Source organism: Lutra lutra, chromosome 1 (assembly GCF_902655055.1).
Source record: "Lutra lutra chromosome 1, mLutLut1.2, whole genome shotgun sequence".
Classification (NCBI taxonomy): Eukaryota; Metazoa; Chordata; class Mammalia; order Carnivora; family Mustelidae; genus Lutra; species Lutra lutra.
In genome coordinates, this window is record NC_062278.1 from 164,713,768 (window position 1) to 164,736,025 (window position 22,258).

General features: G+C 47.7%; 1 protein-coding gene across 1 annotated transcript in view; it reads right to left on the minus strand.

Annotated features, from left to right (window-relative positions):
* RUVBL1 (RuvB like AAA ATPase 1) overlaps window positions 1-22,258 on the minus strand; it is a 44,903-nt gene that overhangs the window by 13,161 nt on the left and 9,484 nt on the right. Inside the window, exons 3-8 of the mRNA XM_047743203.1 lie at window positions 19,607-19,739; window positions 10,546-10,697; window positions 7,063-7,152; window positions 6,108-6,257; window positions 4,302-4,365; window positions 2,698-2,896 (exon numbers count right to left, since the gene is read on the minus strand). Of these exons, the coding sequence (XP_047599159.1) occupies window positions 2,698-2,896; window positions 4,302-4,365; window positions 6,108-6,257; window positions 7,063-7,152; window positions 10,546-10,697; window positions 19,607-19,739 (788 nt within the window). The remainder of the gene's footprint in view (window positions 1-2,697; window positions 2,897-4,301; window positions 4,366-6,107; window positions 6,258-7,062; window positions 7,153-10,545; window positions 10,698-19,606; window positions 19,740-22,258) is intronic.

A 22,258-nucleotide genomic window follows, 5' to 3' on the forward strand; every position in this document is an offset into this window, starting at 1 on the left:
GTGGCAGGAGCTTTGGAGCCAGCCGACCCTCAGACTTGTGGCCCTTTCATGTCACCTCCTGTGTGACCTTATTTCCACCTCCCTGGAAATAAGGTCACCTGCCTACAGAATCGTCAGGATGCTTGAGATTGCATGGGGTAACCTATGTAGAGTGCTGTGGACCGTTTTGGGCACAGAGAAAGCACTCAGTTACAGGCAGCTCTCTCCCTCCTCTTCCCTTTCCTTTCAAGCTCTGAAGGTCAGACACAGTTTTGAAGGGCAAGGAAGGTCAATAGTTCCCTCTAGAAGTAAAGTCTACAGGGAAGCAAGTCAGATGTTGCCCAAACTGTGCCAATATTCCAGAAATGTCATCACTTCACATCTTGTTGGGAGCATGGGCTCTGAAGTCCAACACCCTAGATTCAAATCCCAGCCTTATTGCTGAGCTGTATGACCTTGGCCAAGTCCCCCATCATGGTGGAGCCTCGGTATCCTCATCTGAACAGTGAGAACACCGGTGCCTTCCTCAGTAAGTTGAGGTGTGACCAGCAGTGTGCACAGAAGGTTCAAAGAATGGGGCGCCTGGGTGGCTCAGTGGGTGAAAGCCTCTGCCTTCGGCTCAGGTCATGATCCCAGGGTTCTGGGATAAAACCCCGCATTGGGCTCTCTGCTCAGCAGGGAGCTACATCCCCTCTCCCCCTTCATCTGCCTGCTATTCTGCCTGCTTGTGATCTCTGTCAAATAAAAAAAAAAGGTGCAAAGAAGGAACAACTCAGTATATGCTGGCTCTTATTTCTACTGTTGCTAACTGCACATCATTCTCAGCACTACAACAAAATCCCTACCAGCTCCAGGGCTTCGCACCAAAACCCTCATCTAGAACAGATGCCCCGATTCTGGTTGCTTCAGCAGAGCTGCAGAAAGCACCACTCCGAGCACCTTCCTCCCACTGGGGTGACTGCAGTCTGGCAGCCGTGGGCAGTCAGAGCCCCCAGCAGCCCTCGGTGAACTCTCTCTGGGGATGCTGGGGCCAGTTTCCCAGGTTTCGGGCTGACCAGAGCTCCATCCCCACTGAGCATGTCCTGAGTTCAGAACCACCTTCCTGGGTACTTTGTCCTGGGTGGGACGGGTCTAAGAGAAGGTACTCTGAGTCCTAAGAGTCTGCTCCTGTCAGAAGATGCTAGGGTCCACGGGCATCTGCTGGGCTGGGTGATCTGCTGTGAGACAGAGGAGCCTGTTAGCAGACCTCCCCAGCAGGGGGCGCCATCGGCCCAGGCTGAGCCTTTCATCAACTTCCACACTGAAGCCAGGCCTGACCAAAGCAAGCACAAGTCCAGCAAAGCTACAGGGTCTATGCGACAGGGGTGCCAGGCTCGCGAGGCACCAGGCCACAAACCAGGATTCCAGAGGCTGCCCAGGCAGCCAGCTCCTCTCACCAACGGCTAGCCTGGCCCTGGAGCAAGCTGCCTTCTCCCCAAGAACGCAGAAAACACCTGGGATGATGGTCTTGTCAAGACACCAATACAGGAATTCAGAGTGACTACAAGCTGCTTCCACATGAACTTGAACCATGTAAGCAAATCCTAATTCTGTGCCAGAGCGATCACCTGAGAGGTGAGCTGCCCCTGAGCCAGCAGCACAGCTCTGGAACAATCAACGGAGACAAAGCCCTGTCAAGAGCCAGCTAAAGTCCTGGATACGACCCACCTTCATTCAGAGGCCAGTCTAGGTGAATCAGCAATTTGGGTTCCTAACTTGGTCTGACTCCAGGTCTGTGCTGAGATACCCATGGGCCTTGGGGTCTCTTTCTAGATTCCTACCACCCCTACTGCCGGGAGCACCCCGTGAAGAACAGGGCTCTGTTCTACACTCTCCCTGGCAGGCTTGGAAAGGGCTTCTCGCTACCCCGCTTCATGCCCCAGCACTGTTGGGACCAGGCCCCTGCATTCAAGCAGGAGCACAAAAAATCAGAAGAGCGAGAAAACTACCAAGGACGGGGCCTTCGAGAGCTTGGAAGATAGTGTGTTGTCTGGGGTTCACCTGCTCGTTTGCAGAGTACTCAGGAGAAAAACAATCTCCAGAAAGTCCTCTGACCTTGAGCATCATGCAGGCATGTGCCTTCCAGGCCTCAACATCTACCCTTCCCAAAGGCAGGCCTAAGGGGGGTACTGGTGGGGGAAGGGGCAGGCACCAGTGTGGCTCCAGGAAGGTCTGGGACAGAGAGAAAATCCTGGTTTTGTTATTGCTTTCATTATCAGAAGGCTCCAGGTCCTCAGCCGATCTTTCGAATCAGGAGTTATTCTGCCATTCTGTTTCTTCATCTAAAACACAAAGCCACGAATACTTACCCCCCACAGCTAGTATGAGGATAGAAATTCACATACGTAAGGTCACTCTAGGCCAGCCTGTTGACCTTGCCTTTGCTCATTCCAACGGAATGACCGAATCACACCACACTGTAACCCCAGAAACCATGCAGGAGGCCCTCATATTTAGTTAACAGGTGACTGTTGCCTTTGGTGGCCATGATGGAACGTGGCTGATGCATGAACTGCCTGTGAAGACAAGCCACTTTGGCGGGTTGCTCTCAGAATGAACATGATCTCCCTTCACCTTCATCCTGACTCATGACATTATGGGTTGAAAGTGATCCCAGAGGAAAACATGAATCCAGATGGAAGGCGGAAAAGCCCCACAGCCAGCAGGGAGCCACCCTACCTGATGACACAGTTGCCTCGGTTGGATGCAAAGATGACAATGGGGGCAATAGAAGATTCCAGGGCCCGGTGCAGGTAGGTGAAGCACTCGATGTCCAGCATGTGGACCTCATCAACAAAGAGTACGCCTGGAACCAGCTCGGCGATGCCCTGATCAATGTACTTATTCACCACCTTGTTAATCTCCCCTCGAAGTTTGTCTAGGAGACAGTAAGAAGACATAGGCAAGGTCAGGTGGGGAAGAGGTCACCTCTTCTCCTCTTCCCCCAGCCCAATCTGATCCAAAGCCAAGTGGGGGGCCCACTTTAACTGCTAACTATACGATCCCAGGCAGGTTACATCCCCACTTCAGTGTCATGATCTGAAAATGGGGATAATCACCACGGAGAAGTCACAGAACTGGCAGCCTCCCTTGCCAATAGGTTATTAAGCCCGCAAATGGCTTTTACAGTTTTGCAGAGGCGTGCATCCCCTGGTCACTCTCCACTTTGCCTTATTACTCACACCTGCCCACCCAGGGCCCTGCCACATCCCAGAGACACAGAAGTTGGGGAGCCCTGCGTGAAATGAGTTTTCATATGTAAATTGTCCTATTCTGCACTCAGCAAATGACACTTTCTTTTGGCCCTGTAGGACAAAGCTTAGGTTAATTAACTTTCAATCAAGTGCCTAGATGGAGGAATCAGGTGCGCACAGAATCCTTTCCGGAAAGAAGCCTGTGAGGAATGCAGGTTTTGAGGAAAGGTCCAACTTCAGAGCTCTAGGGGGATGGTTGTCTCAAGAGTTACATGAGGTCAGCTAAGGTCACCTTTCTCGTTCTCCGAGCCGGCCCCTGCACTTCCACGAGGGAGCTGCTCACAAATACAGAGCATGAAGACCTGCTGCTGCATCTCCCACCAAAGCCAGGAGGCTGGGATGCGCAAAAGAGGAGGTCATGGTGGAAACACAGAAACTGCTCTTGGCAACTCTACTAGAAAGGTTTCAGATCACGCCACTGCCTCACACGGAACAGACAACAGAGGCTTTAATGTCTCACATTTTAAAGTGACAGAGCTATAGGTGGGGCTTCGAAAAAAAGACGGATATAGCAGTTGGGAAGAGAAGCAGGGTACACTCAAGGTCCACAAGGAAGCAGCAACATTCCTGCCAGGCTCTGGGAGGTGCCCAAGCAGCTGAGCCGGGCAGGCTGCGAGCGGCCTTGTAGCTACAGGGTGAGGGGACCTGGGACCGAGGCCGTGGGGCCTGCTGTGCTTGGGAGTGCCTGGCAGGAGCCATCCTGCACAGCCGGAGTGATACCATCCCCGTTTCCAGGACCTCAAAGGGACCAGAGATTGCCACAGTCTCCATCTTCAAAGAAGAGAGCGAGGATACTGAATGCACTCAAGAGGGTGTGCCAGCATCCGGGCCAGATGGCATATGCTATGCTCTACTGAGAGCAGCCTAAAGCAGCTGTAGACAGCAAGGGGTAACTCAGGCTCCGAATGACAAGGAAGAAAGAACCGGTCCCAAGGCATTTCCTCAGGTCCAGAAAAGCCTTACACAGTACATCAGAATCCAGGGCCCTAGGTTCTGGTTTTTGCTCACAGGCCTTGCTATTTCTCTTACCTGTGATTTCTGTCTTCTTCGGCTTCATTAGCTGGCCCATCATAGACAGGATGTCTTGTCCCCCCTGCAAAACAGAAGACTCACAGAGTCAGTCCTGCTTTCTGAGGCAGCTGCAGAAGTTTCACTGCCACCATCACCACACTGCTTCCCAATGTCAACCGGACACGGGCTCCTGGGTGTGGAGGCCCCAGACACCCTCACGGCAAAGCGTGAGGAGCTTCTAAACACAGAGGAATTTTTAAGAGGCTCCCCTTGGCCTGCAAGAAGGAGCACAATTTCTTCATGGGAAGTCCCAGCTCTATGAGGCCTGCCCCAATCTCCTTCTCCAGCCCGTATCCTTTTCAGATCCCGAATTCCCTGATTAGCACACAGGACCATACCCTTCTCTGAACACCCGTGCTCTTGTACGATTCAGTGCTTCTGCATTCTAGTCCGCCTGCCAGGAAGCACGGTCTCTCTTCTGGGAAGCTCCAGTCACCCATCAGAGCTCAGGTCAAACACCCTCATGGGGCATCCAACGCCTACCCTCTGCTGATGCTCTGGTTCCCAAGGGGACGAATGGACTGTTGTGGGAAGCAACTCATCTGTGTTCCCACGCCTCCCCTCTCTAGACTCGACTGCACAGTCACGTTCAGTGAGTCCTGGCCTAGAGCTGCGTGGTCGGGAAGCTGACCCCGCAGGACGGCCGGCTGCTAACATGCTCACCACCCACCTCGCCCTCCCACCAGCCCCTCCCAGTGTGGGCCACAAGAAGAGGGGCTGTTCTGTCACCTGCCTAGCATTTCGGCAGCGCATTCTGGCCAGGCTCGGGGACAGAGGTGGAGGTGCTCACTGAACGCTCAGCTATAAATGTAGTGAGTGTTTCCTGAGAACCTGCAACATGTGATGCCGCAGGGTAGGAACCATTAGGCTCGCTTCACAGAGGAGGAGACTCAAAACCAGAGCGCCCTAAATCACAAAAACCCAGGGACACCAGCGAGGTAAACGGCCGAGCTCATTAGCATCGGAGGGACACAATCCCTGAATTCCAACTCTTGGTCTAACCAAGGTGAAGGCTCCCGGGAGACTGGCTTGGGGACAGCAGTTCCACACATGGAGGGACCTGTTGTCTCCAAAATGATTCTTCAGCAATCCACTGGCCAGGGCTCTAAGCAGCTAAACACCCAGGAATCAACTTTTCGGTCAGAAAGCCTATTCCCTGCTAGTGCAGAGATGGACTCTTTAAGGATGAAGAGGAAATCACACTGAAGGACTACCAGCAGAGGAGAGCTGCGGTTTTACAATCATACATCTCGCAGAGACGTCATAGTCATACTGTACTTGCCCCACATTCTACTAGTCAAGGCATAAGGACCCATCCAGTTGGCATGAGGAGCAGACACAACTCCCGCTCTGAGCTAAAACACTGAAGATTTGCTAAGCAGGGGGAAAGACACAGCTTTGTCAGGCTTTCAGAAATCCTGCAAAGGGCTCAAGAACACTCCTGCCCTCCACCATTAACGCCCAGAGAATCGCAGGCATGAGCCCGCTTGCTGGAGGGAAGCCACGGAAGAAGCTGGCTAGCGCCGGGCCAGAGGCTTGGCTGGGACAAGAAACAATACACATGAAATCATCTGTGACTAGAGCATTTGAATTGGAACAAAGGAGTCCCTCGTAGCTCATGTCAATGTTAATTGCTGAACATTACAGATAGAAAAGGACCGTCTGCCCTAAGAAACGGCAGCAAGACTGACAATTCATTCCCAGAGCTTCCACGCGCACACAAAAGGGCTCGTGCGCCAGGTCATGCCGGCCTCAAAGCGGTACCTGCGGCCGTGCGTTGGCCACATCCAAGTCGTGCAAGGTCACATCCTGGATGATTTCTTTCTTCTTGTGCACATCCCCCTTTGGCAAGGGGACATACTCTTCTGCTTCAAGGTCGAATTCGGTGGCGTAGGTATCACACCTGCCCTGCCTCTGCAGAAAGAAAGAAACCTGAGTGCCCGGTGAGTGGTGGCTGCCAAGTCCCCAAATGGCAAAGCACTAAGTGAGATAAAAGTCTCCATTCCCAGCCACGGGCCTGACAGCCTACTTGACAAACTCCAAGTGCACCCCACGCCCCCGCTGCCAAGAGAAGGAAGCTATCTGCTCATCACCGGGCTCCAAAAACCCAGTTGAAAAACACCCGATACTTTCTCCAAGAATCTTTTCCCCCACTCTCTTTCTTTTAACTGTATGCAATTCCTGATAAAGGGCAAATCCAGTAGATTAACTGGAGACAGAGGGAGCCGTTCAGACTCTTTTGTAGGTGGGGATTTATCGTATGATATGAAGTATTATGCTCATCCATTAAACAGTGAGGAACACTGTACAGGACACTGAAAATCAGATATAAAAAGAATGCCAACTAATGCAGCATTCCTTTCCACATGCATATATCTTGAGAAGAAAATACCAAAGAGATAAAAGGAAGATTAAACACACTGCACACTTCAATTTGAAAATGACTACAGTTGTTCTGCTTTCTCAGCCGGTACTCCCCCTCTAAACAGGCTTTAGTATTTTTCGAACAGACTGTCTGTTTTAATCATGAGAAGGTTAAAGAATGAAGATAAAGGGAAAGCAAACTTTATTCAACGTGGAGGGGCAACTGCTGACCTTCCCTCAGCATCCCCACCAGACGCCAGCCCCTCCCCGCACCCCATACCCCCTGAAGACAGCACCCCCACCCCCCCTGCCCCCATCACCTAGGCCTCCTCATGCGAACCAAGAGTGATGTTACCTTCACGGCCCCGCTGTTGGCTTCAATATAGATCACATCTCCAGCCTCTACCCGTTCTTTCTGCAAACTTTCAAAAATGCTGGGGTCCAGCTTAAAAGAAAAAAACAAAACAAACCCAAATACATTTAACTCAGGGAACTGTAATACATACAGTATCTATTTCTGACATGCTGTAAGGCCCCTTTCCACAAGAGACTTGAGGTAGCTGATGACTATGGAGAAAGTGTATCTGTGCAGGGGTTGGGTACGTGTGTGCATCTGTGGATATGTGTGTGTGTGTGTGTGGATGTATGAGACAACTGGCTTTGGGGATGTGTGTCCTAGAGACAGCAGGAGAGTGAGTGCACACAAGGGGAACACGAGGAGAGACCCGTTATCCTCCTTCCTCTTACTCCTGAGGTTGCAAACTGACAAATATGGCTCTGATTGCTTTCGGGTGAGGTCCGCACTGTCTGCGTGATCACAGGCCCTATGACCCCTTTTGAGATTGTGCTCCCTTCAGCTCCTCTCCTCCTCACCTTGGGTGGGGGTAGAACTTCCTGCATGTGAAGCACCTACTGGAACCTGCTTGCTCTTCGTGGCTGGCACTTGGTGGTCCTCTGATTTTGGACAAGGCTCTCTGAGCCTCAGTTTCCTCATGTGTACAACAGCACCCAGGTGTAAACATCCAGAGGGAAACACAAAGCAAACCTTCTGATCCAAATCTCTGTCCGCTCCCCAGGGCCTGCCTGCTTACACCTCCAGGAAAGGAGGAAAGCATATTTTTGACCACAGCTTTTCTTCTGGTTGTCCAAATTCAGGCTATCCTTCATGTTCAATATTCTAAAACAGCATCTTTTGTCAGGACTCAGGATTTGAACATAAGTTTCCATTAAACTTCAAGGAGAGCTGTTTTTCTCAAACTTTATATTTATTTTATAATGTGAAAAAGACTTGGGCTTTGTCTCAAACAAAATTAGAGAGTAAAATTCAGGACTCAGTGAAAGAAGCCAGACACAAAAGAACACATGCTGTATGATTCCATTGATACTGAAATGTTCAGAAAAAACAAATACATACAAACAGAAAGTGATCAGTGGTTGCAGGGCATGTGGGTGGGAATGGGTGCTACTGTCACCGGGCAGGAGGTTTCTTTCAGGGTGATGAAAATGTTCTAAAATTGAAAAAAAAAAAAATAATAATAAAATAAATAAAATAAAATTGGACCGTGGTGCTACCTGTACCATTATGTAAATAGACTAAAATTCCTAGAGTTGTATGCTCAAGATGGGTGAATTTCATTTAAAATTAAAACTCAATAAAGCTGTTAGAGACAGCAATCACAAGAGTAAACCCGGGGCTCTGTGTCATTGGCAGGGTAGGGCCCCGGCAGCCTCCTAGAGCATAAGAACAGTGCTTGGTAAGCCCCTGATGCAGGGCCTGGCACGAGCGAGGCGCACAATAATGATGGCAAGTATGATCATTCTCCTTTGTAATTCAATACCTACACCAAGGATCTGAGCTCCGTTTGTCCAAATACCTTGTACATACACTCAAAGTAACTAGAAGTACTCATTTGGGAAGAAAGAAAAATTTGTTTTCTCCCTTAGGTTATCTTCTTGAAGAAAGTGTGCAAAGCAGCCCGGTGGAGAGCTGGAATGTAAGCTGCGTGCCTTACTTCAGCTCTCCTACACTGGGGAGTATTCCTTTTTTTTTTCCTCAAGCATTTTAATATTGGTTAATTTCCCAAATGAATTGACTGAAGATGTAATTACTGGAGAAGCGGCAGATCCTACCAAGAAATCTAATTAATACAGAATGGGAGAGATGAGGGGGAGGTTTAAAAGAGATATTTGCAGAGGCAAGCTCCTGAGATGGAAACCCTGTTAGGAAAAAGAAAAATGACCCTCTGAAGAAGTGACATTTTTATGATCTCCATAAAGCAGTGACCAAAAAACCACCTTAAAGAATCAAAGAACCATAAAATCCATAAAAAAACATAAAAAAAGGAGAGTGAAGATGGAGAAATTATATGGTCAATCTACCACAGTTCGCAGAGGGGCAAACGGAGGCCCAGAGAGCTCGACTGACTCCCAAAGGTCCCCCAGCAAGTTGGAGGGTGGACAGCATAACAGCTGAGACTCGGACAGTCCGCTCTGCCACTTAAGCAGCTGTGCAAGCCTAGGATAAGCGCTTAACCTCCTGATGAGGCCTCGGTTCCTTCATCTGGAACATGAGGGAAATTACACACACGGCACACATACATGTAGAAAGCTAGACATGACAACAGACGAAATATCTGTTAAAGCACTTAGCCTGGGCCTGGCACACCCAGCAAATAAGAGCTGAGATGCTATTATAATTATTATGATATTGTTTATTATAAATAAGGCAAAGCCTAGGGGTGCCTGGGTGGCTCAGTGGGTTGAACCTCTGCCTTCGGCTCGGGTCATGATCTCAGGGTTCTGGGATCGAGCCCCACATCGTGCTCTCTGCTCAACAGGAAGCCTGCATCCCCCTCTCTCTCTGCCTGCCTCTCTGCCTACTTGTGATCTCTGTCCGTCGAATAAATAAGTAAAATCTTTTAAAAAATAAATAAATAAATAGATAAGGCAAAGCCTACAATCCCAATTGTGGCGTTTCTCTAACTGAAGGCTCTCACAATAACATCAAGAGTTACCACTTCTCAGATAACTAGGCGCTACCCCAAAGCTACAACTTCTATATCCTTCTAAGAACTCTACAAGATAGGCAATCATTATCCCCACTTAATGGATAAAGAAACTACTGCTCAGAGATTAAGTCACTTGCCAAAAGCCACACTGGTGTCAGCAGCACAGCCTGGTCTCCTTTTCAGACTTTGCCGCACACTCCAAACCACACTCCTCCCCTCACTGGGCACCCCTATACCCAAGGCTGACAGGACAAGTGTCCGAGGAGAGTGATGGAGGGCCTCCCACACCGCCACCACTATGGCTTCTCCACAAAGCCCTGGCTGAGCAGAGTCAACTGAGGCCACTAAAGTTTCTAGGCCCTGACACATAAAAGGAACTGCAGTCAGAATTCTGTGTTTGGTCCCTTGGGATGTCCATCCAGCATCTGTTCTACAACTCTTACCAGATGACTCAATGCTGCTTCTTTCTGTGAGCATGAACATTAATCCGCAGGTTCAGAGACAGGGCCAGGGCCTTTGACACATGGTCAGATTATGGAATATAGGATGGCAAAAGGTAGACACGACTAGCCACACAGCTCACGTTTTAACTTACTGCGTCCTAGGAGTCAATGGGAAAAGTAAGAGCTATCCTGACTGGATCTTCTTGTGTACTCACCCTGTTCTAGGTAGTGCTTAATACACATAACATTCCCAAACAGCCCTCTGATATATGATCACCCAGACCATACAGAGAAAAGTGAGACACAGAGAGGTTACATCACTTGAACAAGGCCACACAGTACTGAGAGATTCTGAGGCAAGACAAGAGTCCACACACAGGTACTCACTTTCAACTGTTTGGTTCCTTTGGCTGTTTTAAGTCCTATGATCACATGGCTAATGGTTTTGCCATACCCTCCCATGGGGTTCTCTGTCTCACATGGAGTCAGCTCTGTGACTTCGCCTTCATAAACCTCCTTGGTCTCCTTTATCCGCAGCCCTGGAAGAGATGGCAGGTGAGCCCTGGTGAAGCACAATTCTCTCTCACATATTCACATTCTCTCTCCTTACTCAACAGCCTTTTTAGCCACAAAACTTCCGTGTCACCAAGACCGACAACTCAGCCTTACTAATGCCCACTCAAGGGTATCACTCTGGGTAGAAAAACACTACAGACATAAACGTAACCTGGAGGAGCTCTTCAGAATGTGGAAAAAATTGTATTTCAACTTTCCAAAAGAATTTTCTAGGTTCAAATCTAGAACTACAGAGACAAGCTAGCATTCTCAAAGTTGTTTCTGACATCGGCTACACCTTCACGGGGAGAAATTCAGCTTTCATCTCTAACCCAGTCTCTGAACCCAAACCCTTCTACTCCACTAGAGCAGCAGCCTCCTATGCCCTCGTTTTCTGCCAATTTTGACTCTCGAAAAAAATTTAAAACCAATGGAATAACTACCCACATCCTTGTGACACAATCAGGCCTAAGCTAGGTATAATTAGAGGTCCGTGCCAACAGCGAGTGATATGTGACCTGCCCGGTGCCCCAGGCCTTTGGCTGACCCTCAGGGCACACCCAAAGAAAGACCCAGTTTGTCATTCCATATTTGCAATGGGTTGGTTGTTTTACAAGTTTTCCAAGGCCACAATTTCCAAAGCAAACCCTCAATAATAAAGCACAATTTTCAGATTAGAATATTAACAGCGAAGGCAAATGTCTCTCCTTGTTCTAAACATCAAGCACATTAGCTGTTCGATAAATGTTGTCAGACAAACTAAGAACTATTAGCAAATTGATTTTTAAAAATTTTTTTTATTTATTTGTCAGGGGGAGAGAGAGCGAGAGAGAGAGAGAGAGAGCACGCACAAGCAGGCAGAGAGGCAGGCTGAGGCGGAGAGGGAAGCAGGCTCCCTGCTGAGCAAGGAGCTCCATGTAGGACTCGATCCCAGGATCCTGGGATCATGACCTGAGCCGAAGGCAGTGGCTTAACTGACTAAGCCACCCAGGCGTCCCAGCAAATTAATTTTTAGAACAAGATCTCAGTGCCTTTTTATTAAATGTTTTCACTGCCTGAAGTACTTCCCTCCTTTTTGGCTTTGCCAACTCCCCAGTTCAAATACCTACTCCTTTCTTTCTTTCTTTTTTCTTTCTTTCTTTCTTTCTTTCTTTGACAGACAGAGAAAGCACAAGCAGGGGGAGCAGTAGGCAGAGGGAGAGGGAGAAGCAGTGGGGCTTGATCCCATGACCCCAGAATCATGACCTGAGCCGAAGGCAGACACTTAGACTGTTCCACCCAGGCGCCCCCAAATACCTACTCCTTCTAGAAAGCCTGCCTGACACACCTTCTTCCTTACCCTCCAGATGACTCCCATGGCAACCTGTGCCTCCTACCCAGCACTCATACATGGGACTGCTGGCACTCAGGAAACCCGACTCTCCCTCTGCTAGACTGTCAACAACAGCCACACACATAAGTGAATGAATGGAGGAAGTTACTTGAGGGGGTGGGAGGTGTCATCAGGCAGAACATCTAGTACCCAAGAAATAGGTCTACAGATACTTCCGCACATTCTCTGTAATGAGCTCTCTAAGGAGGTTGCCAGGTGATGCAAGCCCGGGTCCACCATAATACCCCCAACACTAAAACCGAGGTCTAGTCTGGATCAAACCTTTCTGACTCCTCCCAAGTAAACACAGGCATGTCCCTGCTCACTGGTGCAGGGGGACAGGGAGGAGTGACTGGAGGGGGCACAAGAAGCTTCTGGAGTGCTTTTCTAAGGAGCTTCTCAAGTTCTAATGTGTCTCTTGATATCAGTGCTGGTTACATGAGTGTGTTGGCTTTATGAAAACTCATTGAGCTAAACATCTAGGATTGTGGTTTTGTGTGTGTGTGTGTGTGTGTGTGTGTGTGTGTACACACCCATACGTATATATTATGTTTTAATAATATGCTAAAATAACAAAAAGAAGATTGGGTTTGTCTAACAAAGCATGATAATTAACAGTAAGTAAAGGTTTCCTTACAACAAGTAAACAACTGTATACCACTGAACACCGCTTCTCTGAAAACACATGTGCACACACAAGCTCTCCCAAATTCCCAAAGTCTCGGTGTCAAGGGACACAAAATGCTTTTCTCCAAAACCACAGAAGTATTACAGGTAAGTAAGCCAATAAATCTGTTTTCCAAGGATTCTACACCAAAACAAAATCATTTTCTTTTTTTTTAAATATTTTTATTTATTTATTTGACAGCGAGAGAGAGCAGAAGCAGGCAGAGCAGCAGGCAGAGGGAGACGGAGAAGCAGGCTTCCCGCTGAGCAGGGAGCCCAAGACGCAGGGCTCGATCCCAGGATCCTGGGATCATGACCCAAGCCGAAGGCAGAGGCTTAACCCACTGAGCCACCCAGGAGCCCCAAGAAAATCATTTTCAATCACTGTACTTGCCATCAATCCAGAGGCAAGGAGGGAAACATCCTTGAGTCAAACTAGTTGAAGATGCATCCAGAAGGAGTCCCTACATTTAGGGAAAGCTGCAGGCCACACCAGGAGGAGCACGCTATAAACCTCTAACTGTGGCGGCCTGCATAAGTGGCCTTCCCACCCGGTCTACAGAGGGCACACGTGTCACTACCTCATTTCATCCTACACTGGAATCATGAGGACGAGAGGAGGGGCCAGGACATCCCAACCCAGCCCTGTGAAACAACCAGAGTCAGCACTCCAATGTCCTTTTACAGATTTGACAGAGGGAGGTCAGCTCTAAGAGATGGGGTCAAGGGTCCTTTCCTCCCTCACAGTAGACCCCAGACTAGAGTCCAAGTCTTTGGCTCTGACACCAGCTTCTTCCCACCACGCCACACCACACCACACACCACAGGGCCCCAGTGGCTGACAACCTTTCCCACAGCACTCGGCTCTGTCCTTTCCCCTTCAGGTAACATGTGCCCACTGACCTCAGGAGTCCCTTTCTGCCAGCCCCTGGGTGTGAGCCTAGTCTCCATCTAATTTATGCTTTGCCCAAAGGAAAAAACAGAAATGTAAGGGAAACCCATAGTTAAAAAGATATAAAGAGGGCGCCTGGGTGGCTCAGTGGGTTGAGCCTCTGCCTTCGGCTCAGGTCATGATCTCAGGGTCCTGGGATCGAGTCCCGCTTCGGGCTCTCTGCTCAGCGGGGAGCCTGCTTCCGCCTTTCTCTCTCTGCCTGCCTCTCTGCCTGCTTGTGATCTCTGTCAAATAAATAAATAAAAATATAAAATATATATATTAAAAAAAAGATATAAAGACACATATCAACCAAATAAGGGTCTATCATACAGACCCTTATTTGTATCCTGATTCAAATAATAATTCAAAAAATTTTCAAAAAAGGAAAAACACACTAACACGGGACAACTAGAAATCTGAACACTAAGTAGTTATTTGATGACATCAAGGAATATATTGTTCATTTTTTCTAGGCATGACAGTGGTACAGTGGGGTTTTCTTTAAGTCCTCATTTTGTAAAGATGCATGTGGAAATATTTATGGATGAAAAAGTAGGTCTGCAATTAACTTCAAAGGACCTGGGAGGGGAATGATGGGGGCTATAGATCAATCAAGATTAAGTATGAGCTGAAGCCTGGTGATGGGACCAGGAGGGAAGGTCATCACTTGACTCCTTTTTGTACATTTGAAACTTGCCGAACCAGAAGAAAAAAAAGAAAAAAGCAATGAAATACTGTTCTACAACCTACAGTTAAAAGCTAACCATGTGAGCTTATGAGGATTAGAAGAGCAGGAAGATTTCCACTGCAAATAGAGGTGTAAACTGATACAAATACTTTAGACACAACATGGTATCATCTCCTAAAGTTGAAAGCATGGATACCTTATATTCCTGGAACTCCGCCCCTTAAGGTATATACGCACCAGGTATGGGCGTGCTACGTGCAACAATCCTGATGAATCTCACACACCATCCCAGACCACCTAGTACCCAAGTATTTTGGAAAAGTTATTTTATGGAAAAGAAGCCAAGCACAGAATATATACTCCTATACCTCCTGATTACATATATGAGGTTCAGAAACAGGCATGACTACTATAATGTTAGAAGTAAGACAGTCATTAATTTGGAAAAGGAAGGACGGAGATTGGGGGTGGACACAAAGGGTACTTGGGGTATTGGCAATTCTCTTTCCTGAATGGGTGCTGACTGCAGGGGTTTTCAGTTTATGATAATTCACTGAGCTATACACTTATGATCCATGCACTTTTTTGTTATGTACACACAAAATGACCAAGTCACTTTAAAAAAGAAAAATTTAAGTAATACTAGTGAGACCTGGCAAAGGAGGAACACTGATGGCTTGCATTTAGAAAACAGTATTCTACAGCTCAGCTGGAGTCTACATCATCGTTCTCTCACTCTCCAGCATCACGACAGGCCTCTACAATTCTTCAGGCCCTGGCTGGACTCAGACCATTTGCCTCTGAATCTCAGGGGTTGGGACTGCCATCATCATTCATTTCAAGCTCCCCCAGTGATTCTAATGTCCAGCCACAGCTGCAAATCACTCATTTTAGGAGTAAAGAACTCCATCCTACGCACAATGTAGGGCCGTAAACTGCTTCTGATGACAGGAGGCCCAGATACGGTTCAGGTGTGCTCACCACCAAGCCACCTCTGTTCCGATATGGAAACAGCCCAATGGCACAAAGAAACACGGCCAACGGTGTCAGACACTTTCGATCACTTCCCACTTTTAAACGTGCTTGTTATCTTATTACTGGGTCGGTTACCTTCTTTCCCCAGAAACCCAACCAGGACAAAGGCTCTGAGATGTTAAAGTTAAGGAGACGTTCTGCTCTACCTTCATTCAATCTGATAGCCTACAAATGGAAGTTTTGGAATGGCCCCAAAAGAGAGGCTGTGTTTCATTCCTGCCTTTCCAAACTCTTAGTTCCTAAACATCAAGACAAAAATTTTTGAAACCTACATGAATGTATCAGAAGACTGTGACATACTCGGAAAATTCTATACTTTTAAAATGAACATTGATTTTTTTTTTAAATCAAAACTTTTATATCCCACAGAGATAAATGCCTTCCAAAGGAATGCTCCCTCTATTTCCTGTTAATGACCATGACATGAAATTCCTTGAGTGGGGAAGAAAGGCATTCCCGTCTCTCACTAGTCCCCGTATTTGTTTAGAAGTCGCTGTGTGCTGACAAGCAGGCAGGGGATGTGGTTGACGGACAATGAAAGCGGCTGTTAGCCAGGGCAGGGGCCGAGCTGGCGCTATCTCTGGCAACGGCAACACAAATGACACAGGTTTCATCTGCTGGCTCAGGTTTCTAAATCCCTGACAGGGACCTTCATCACGTCAAGGAAACAGCACAGACTCCTTGCTTTTTATTTCTGGTCAGCTTACCGCTTCCTCCCCACCCCTCTGCCAACTTCACAGGAATTCAAAGGCTGAGGAAGATGGGCAGGGTTCCTTTTTGAAGATAGTCAATGGCCTGCCTTTTTATTCTGTGGCAGGATCAAGAAATTCTCTTTACCTCACTGCCATCAAAAGAACTGCACTGCCGCCTCCCCTCAAAAATGGCGGATCACAAAGCAGATGCCCAGGAAATGTACCTCTATTTTTTCCAATTTAAAAGCATTAAAGTTACTTTTAAGTGACCTAAACACATGCACGTATGTAAAAGTCAGTTTTGTCAGATTTTGTTGATGTCAGAAAAATACTTTTCAGTAAATAAAAATACATCTTAGATGTACTCGGATATTTGAGTCAGTTATAGTATCTTACAGTTTATCTCATGAACTAGTAGTTGAACAAAATCTTTGGCACATGTTCCCTGAGGCTTTTGTTTTTTAAGATTTTATTTATTTATTTGACAGACAGAAACACAGCAAGAGAGGGAACACAAACAGGGGGAGCGGGAGAAGGAGAAGCAGGCTTCCCGCTGAGCAGGGAGCCCGATGTGGGGGTCGATCCCACCCTGGGATCATGACCTAAGCCCAAGACGCTTAACCACTGAACCACCCAGGTGCCCTGTTCACTGAGTTTTTAAAAAGGACTCAGAAAGATTTTAAACCCTGAAAAGGGTCTTGCGAGCCATGTCCACTGTTATTGAAGATATGATGCAAAGTTCAAAGACAGCAGGACACGCTAAGAACACCGGCTGAACCTCACAAACATGAACACTGCTCAAAAAGCTACACCTGCAGTAGGTTCCATTTAGATAAAAGGTAAGGGGCAAAATTCAGCCCCACTGCTGTTACCGGCCCTGATGCACACAGAAGCGCAAACACACAGTTCTGGCACCCTGCGGGTTGGCGTGGGAGAGGTGAGGGGCTATGGCCAGCCAGGGCCTGGCAACAGCTGCGTGCTGGCCCTACTCTGTACTGCGAGCTGACTGGTGACTGTGTTTACCTCATAATTAATTGTTAAACTACATGTGCGTTGCACCTACTTTTCTATATGTACATGGTATTTCAGTTTAAAACAGCCACCAAAACAAATGCAGTGTTTCCAGTAACAAAGATTTCCAGCAAGGAATATTTTGCAGTTTAAAAAACCCCATATCTACATAACACAAACCTTAGCCTACAGACACGGCTCACAATCCCTCTGGCTTAGAACAAGAGCCCTACACTGGGGTGCTTGCAGGGACACGGTGAATGTCCAGGAGCAGCGCAGGGCCCCCCGGGGCCAAGCCCACTCTGCCAAGGAGCGCCTCTCAGCCCCAACCTGGCTCAGCCCCAACCTGGCTGTCACTCACTGTGTGGGAATGAATGCTTCTCTCCAAAAGCCAGAAAGGAGGATTTTATAGGACATTCCCCAACTTCTAAACACTGGCAACTAACTCCAACTCTGTGGGGCGCCTGGGTGGCTCAGTCATTAGGTGTCTGTCTTCAGCTCAGGTCATAATCCCAGGGTCCTGGGTTCGAGCCCCACATTGGGTTCCCTGCTCAACAGGGGGCCTCCTTCTCCCTCTCCTGCTCCCCCTGCTTGTGTTCCCTCTCTCTCTCTCTCTCTCTGTCAAATAAATAAATAAATAAATAAAATCTCCAAAAATTAAAAAAAAAATAAAAGCCCTGTGTAAACCAAACAAAGTATATCTATTACCAGAAACACACTGAGGGCTATCTTTAGCTAAAGGCTTCTGTTTTCCACCAGCTTTACAGTCCATCCCCTTTCCTCATTCGGAAAAACTTTACTATGCATCCACTCTGTGCCAGGAACTGGGGCTGCAGTGGCTATTCTATCCACAGCAGACATTTAATAAATACCCAATCTGCTCCTCTCCATTCTTTCCCACCCCCCAACATGGCCACCTCTCTTTCTTACATACCATCTAATCCTTCAGGGAATTCTGTCAGCTCTACAACCCACTACATCCAGAATCTGACCACTTCTTATCACCTCTGCCATCACCACCCTGGCCCAAGCCCCCACCATCTGCTCAGACTCCTCACAGTCACCCTGCTGCCCCCCTCACTCTCCCCACCGTCCACTTTTCCAGCCCCCAGCCAGAGGGATTCTTGGACAACCAAAACTACTCTCCAACTGCTTCTCCTTTCACTCAGCGAAAAATGCAAAGCCCTAATCATGGCCTCAGGCCCTACATGATCATACCCCTGACCTAGACTTTAGCAGTCTCGAGGCAAGGACTGTGGACTAGACAAATCTACTCTTTCTTACTTTCTTCATTTCCTCAAAGTTTTCTAGCAATTTTCCTTCTTAAGAATGTTTACCTTGGGGGCACCTGGCTGGCTCGGTTGGTGAAGTGTTTGCCTTCAGCTCAGGTCATGACTAGGGTCCTAGGATTGAGCCCCGAGTCGGGCTCCCTGCTCAGCAGGAAGTCTGCTGCTCCCCCTACCCACCTCTCAACTTGTGTTCTCTCCCTCACGCTTTCTCTCAAATAACTAAATAAAATCTTAAAAAAAAAAAAAAAGACTATTTACCTTGTTTTGACAACCAAAGGGCCTGGAAAACTGTACAGGCACTCTGACAAGTGTTCATAACCCATGACTCAGCAACTGTATCCTAAAGACAGATGCCCACGTATGCAGACAAACATCAAGTAGTTTCTGATATCTTAAAAGGAATAAGCTATTTCTACACAGATATGAGGGAAGCTGGGATTTTCCCAGAGCTAGTGCAACAAAAATGGGGCAAGGAGACTGACCCAGACATCCTGGCTGACAAGAAGTAAATATTTGGGAATGGCCATTTTCTTTTCACAGCATGGGTTCTAGAACCAGATACAGGTTCAGACTGCAGTCCTGCTACTTACTAGCTGGGTGACTGTAGACAAGTCATTTAACTTTCTGAAACTCTGTTTCATCAGATGCAAAATGAGTCAGAGAACTTTCTCTTAGGAACAAAAGGCTATAATCAATGTTGGAGGAGCCCAGCATAGCACAAGCACTTGATATGGTTGCTCCCAGTCCCACGAGGGTGGTACCATAAGCCTGAAATCTCTGCCTATCCCCACATGGTTTCTGCACTCTCTGACAGGCCACAATTCTGGCTCGATATCCAGGATCAGGGGCATTCCAGCATCACGACACACAAAGCTTTTGGCTTAAGTCCAAGCCTTTTCAGTGGACAGTCATCTCTAAAAGCATAAGGCTGCCAGGAAAATCTGACTTGTTTTCTAAAAAAATCACTTCACAGCCACATGTATTTTGTCAGGTGAGAAACCCCAGCCCCAAGCCAGGGCCCACACATTTGCCAATTGCTAATTGAGTTAGAAAAGTTGGGTTCTTGTTTGGCTTGCAGAGATAACACTAATGATGCCAAAAGAAAAATGGTAGTACAGCAAATAAAAGTCATAAAGGCATTCATACAACAAAGCGGCTTCAGAACACTGGGCAAGTGAGAACTCTTGCCACAGACGCGATACTCACCAATGGCTCTGCGGAAGTTCTCCATTAGCACCTCCGTCTTCTTGATCTCTGTGGAGTAAACTTCACTTCCCACCATCGGGCAGAAAGGGACCTTACTACCCAGCTCCTGAGCAATAGCCAGAGCTAGAGCTGTCTACAGAAAAAGTGGAAATGCACTTGTTTTACATTCTTGAAAATAGAATAATTCAGAAACATATGCTATTAAAAAAAATATGAACCAGGAAAAACTGAAAATCTAGTCCTAGTTGTAACATCATTTGACGTTTTTCACACAATAAATGCTGAAAGACTTCAGTGGACAGGCAATTTATAACCCAAATGGCATCTTTAATCATCCCTGTAATTACAACAGTTAACACTCACTGACACTTACAGCGTGGCCCCAACTCTAAGTGCTTCACGTGACCCTCTACTCACCCTACGAAGTGGACACTAAACTCTCCCCACTTTACAAATGAGGAAACGGAGGCATGGGAGAGATTAAATAACACATCCTGGGAACCATAATCTAGAAAATGGCAGAGTGGGAACTTGAGTCTAGCAGTAGGTTCCAGAGATTGTGTTCCCGTCGTAATCAGTAGTCTTCTAAAACACTTTCCTCAGTATCAAAACAGGGCCCTGTCCTAATTGCTCTAAACACTACTCCAGGGTGGTTGTTTTTTTTTTTTTTTAAAGATTTTATTTATTTATTTGACAGATCACAAGCAGGCAGAGAGGCAGGCAGAGAGAGAGGAGGAAGCAGGCTCCCCGCCGAGCAGAGAGCCCGATGCGGGGCTCGATCCCAGGACTCTGAGATCATGACCTGAGCCGAAGGCAGCGGCTTAACCCACTGAGCCACCCAGGCGCCCCTCCAGGGTGGTTTTTATAGGCACAGGAGGACACCAACCTCCAGCCCATCAGAAAACCACTCATCAAAGAATGAATCACATGGCATTCGCTTTGTATTAAGTGGCCCGCACACGGTGAAGAATGACATGGGAGCTAAGTTCTGAAGTTATGAGCTGGTCCTAGGTTACACTTGAACATGCCCTTGTAAACTACAAACTGACTTTGAGTCAGAGAGCTACAGTGGCAGATGCTAAACACAGGCAGACTTAACAGTTGCACGGTCATGTATCGAGTATGAAAGTCCAAATTACCAGAGCTGGTACAGGACAGGGAAATGCCATGGGGTCTGAATGCCTGTTTTCATCTTTGCTCAACTTTGAAACAAGAGCCTGAGTAAGGTCAGTTTCCAAGGTGTACAGACTAAGCAAGCAAGCAAGCGTGCACTGAACAACAGAGTAAATCTCTGAAACTGTATTTTAAAACTGGCCCAGTATTGGTTCCTCTTAAAAGGAGCCTTTTCAATGCCATTTCAGTGGTAGTTTTAAGACGGTAGAATATGTTAGAGGATCAGCATGTAGCGTAGCACAAAAAGCACTGGCGGGGGTCACCTGGGTGGCTTAGTCAGTTGAGCAGCTGCCTTTGGCTCAGGTCCTTCAGCTCAGGTCGTTGTCCCAGGGGCCTGGGATCGAGCCCCGATGGGCTCCCGACTCAGTGGGGAGCCTGCTTCACTCTTCCTCTGCCCCTCCCCGTGTGTGTGTGTGTGTTCGCTCGCTCTCAAATAAATTTTTAAAAAATTTTTCTAAAAAAGGACTAGCAGGGGCGCCTGGGTGGCTCAGTGGGTTAAAGCCTCTGCCTTCGGCTCAGGTCATCTCAGGGTCCTCGGATCAAGCCCCACATTGGGCTCTCTGCTCAGCAAGGAGCCTGCTTCCTCCTCTCTCTCCGCCTGCCTCTCTGCCTACTTGTGATCCATCAAATAAATAAATAAAATCTTTAAAAAAAAAAAAAAAGGACTAGCAAGGGCGCCTGGGCGGCTCAGTCGTTGGGCAGCTGCCTTGGGCTCAGGTCATGATCTCAGGGTCATGGGCAGGAAGCCTGTTTCTCCCTCTCCCGCTCTCCCTGCTTATGTTCTGTGTCTGTCTCTGCCAAATAAATAGGTTAATAAATCTTAAAAAAAATTAAAAAAAAAGGAAAAAAAGGCATTAGCAGGCAGGGCAAAAACTGGGTTGTAGTCCCCATTCTGCAACTAATTTTCATGGCAAATCTCTGGTGCTCGATTTCCCCACCTGCCAAATCGAAGTCCTAGGTTAAATCCTAAGTCACCAATCAGTCGCCCACAGCCTGGTTCTGTTTCACCCTGCTGAGTCTCATACGTGTTTTTAAACTCAATTTGTTGCCCGGTTTTTAATGTTGGGAAATTTCACATAAAAATCCAGGTATTTGCTTCTTTTGAGGAATGAGGTCTATCCACAGTGAGCTCTCATTACCATGTCATGGCCCCTGGTGTGGGTCTCTGGAACAGCTGCCACCTTGGGTGAGGGCAGGCGACTCTGGCCTCTCTCGTGCTTGTACTCAGGCACTTCCCTCACCCCCATGACCTGAGGGGGCATCTGAGTTTATGCCCTTGGGGCCGACACCTCTAAAACTGTTTTTCTCTTGGACTCTAAAAGCAAAGGGAAAGTCTCTGGAGCGTGACAGGGTACAGTGTGAGAAGCAGACTCTAGTACCACATCTACCTTCTATTCAAACCCACCTCCTTCTCGGCCACTCCTCTCTCACCCAGGTTATCTCCACAGGCCCTGCCTCCACACCTTCAGCTGTGAACTT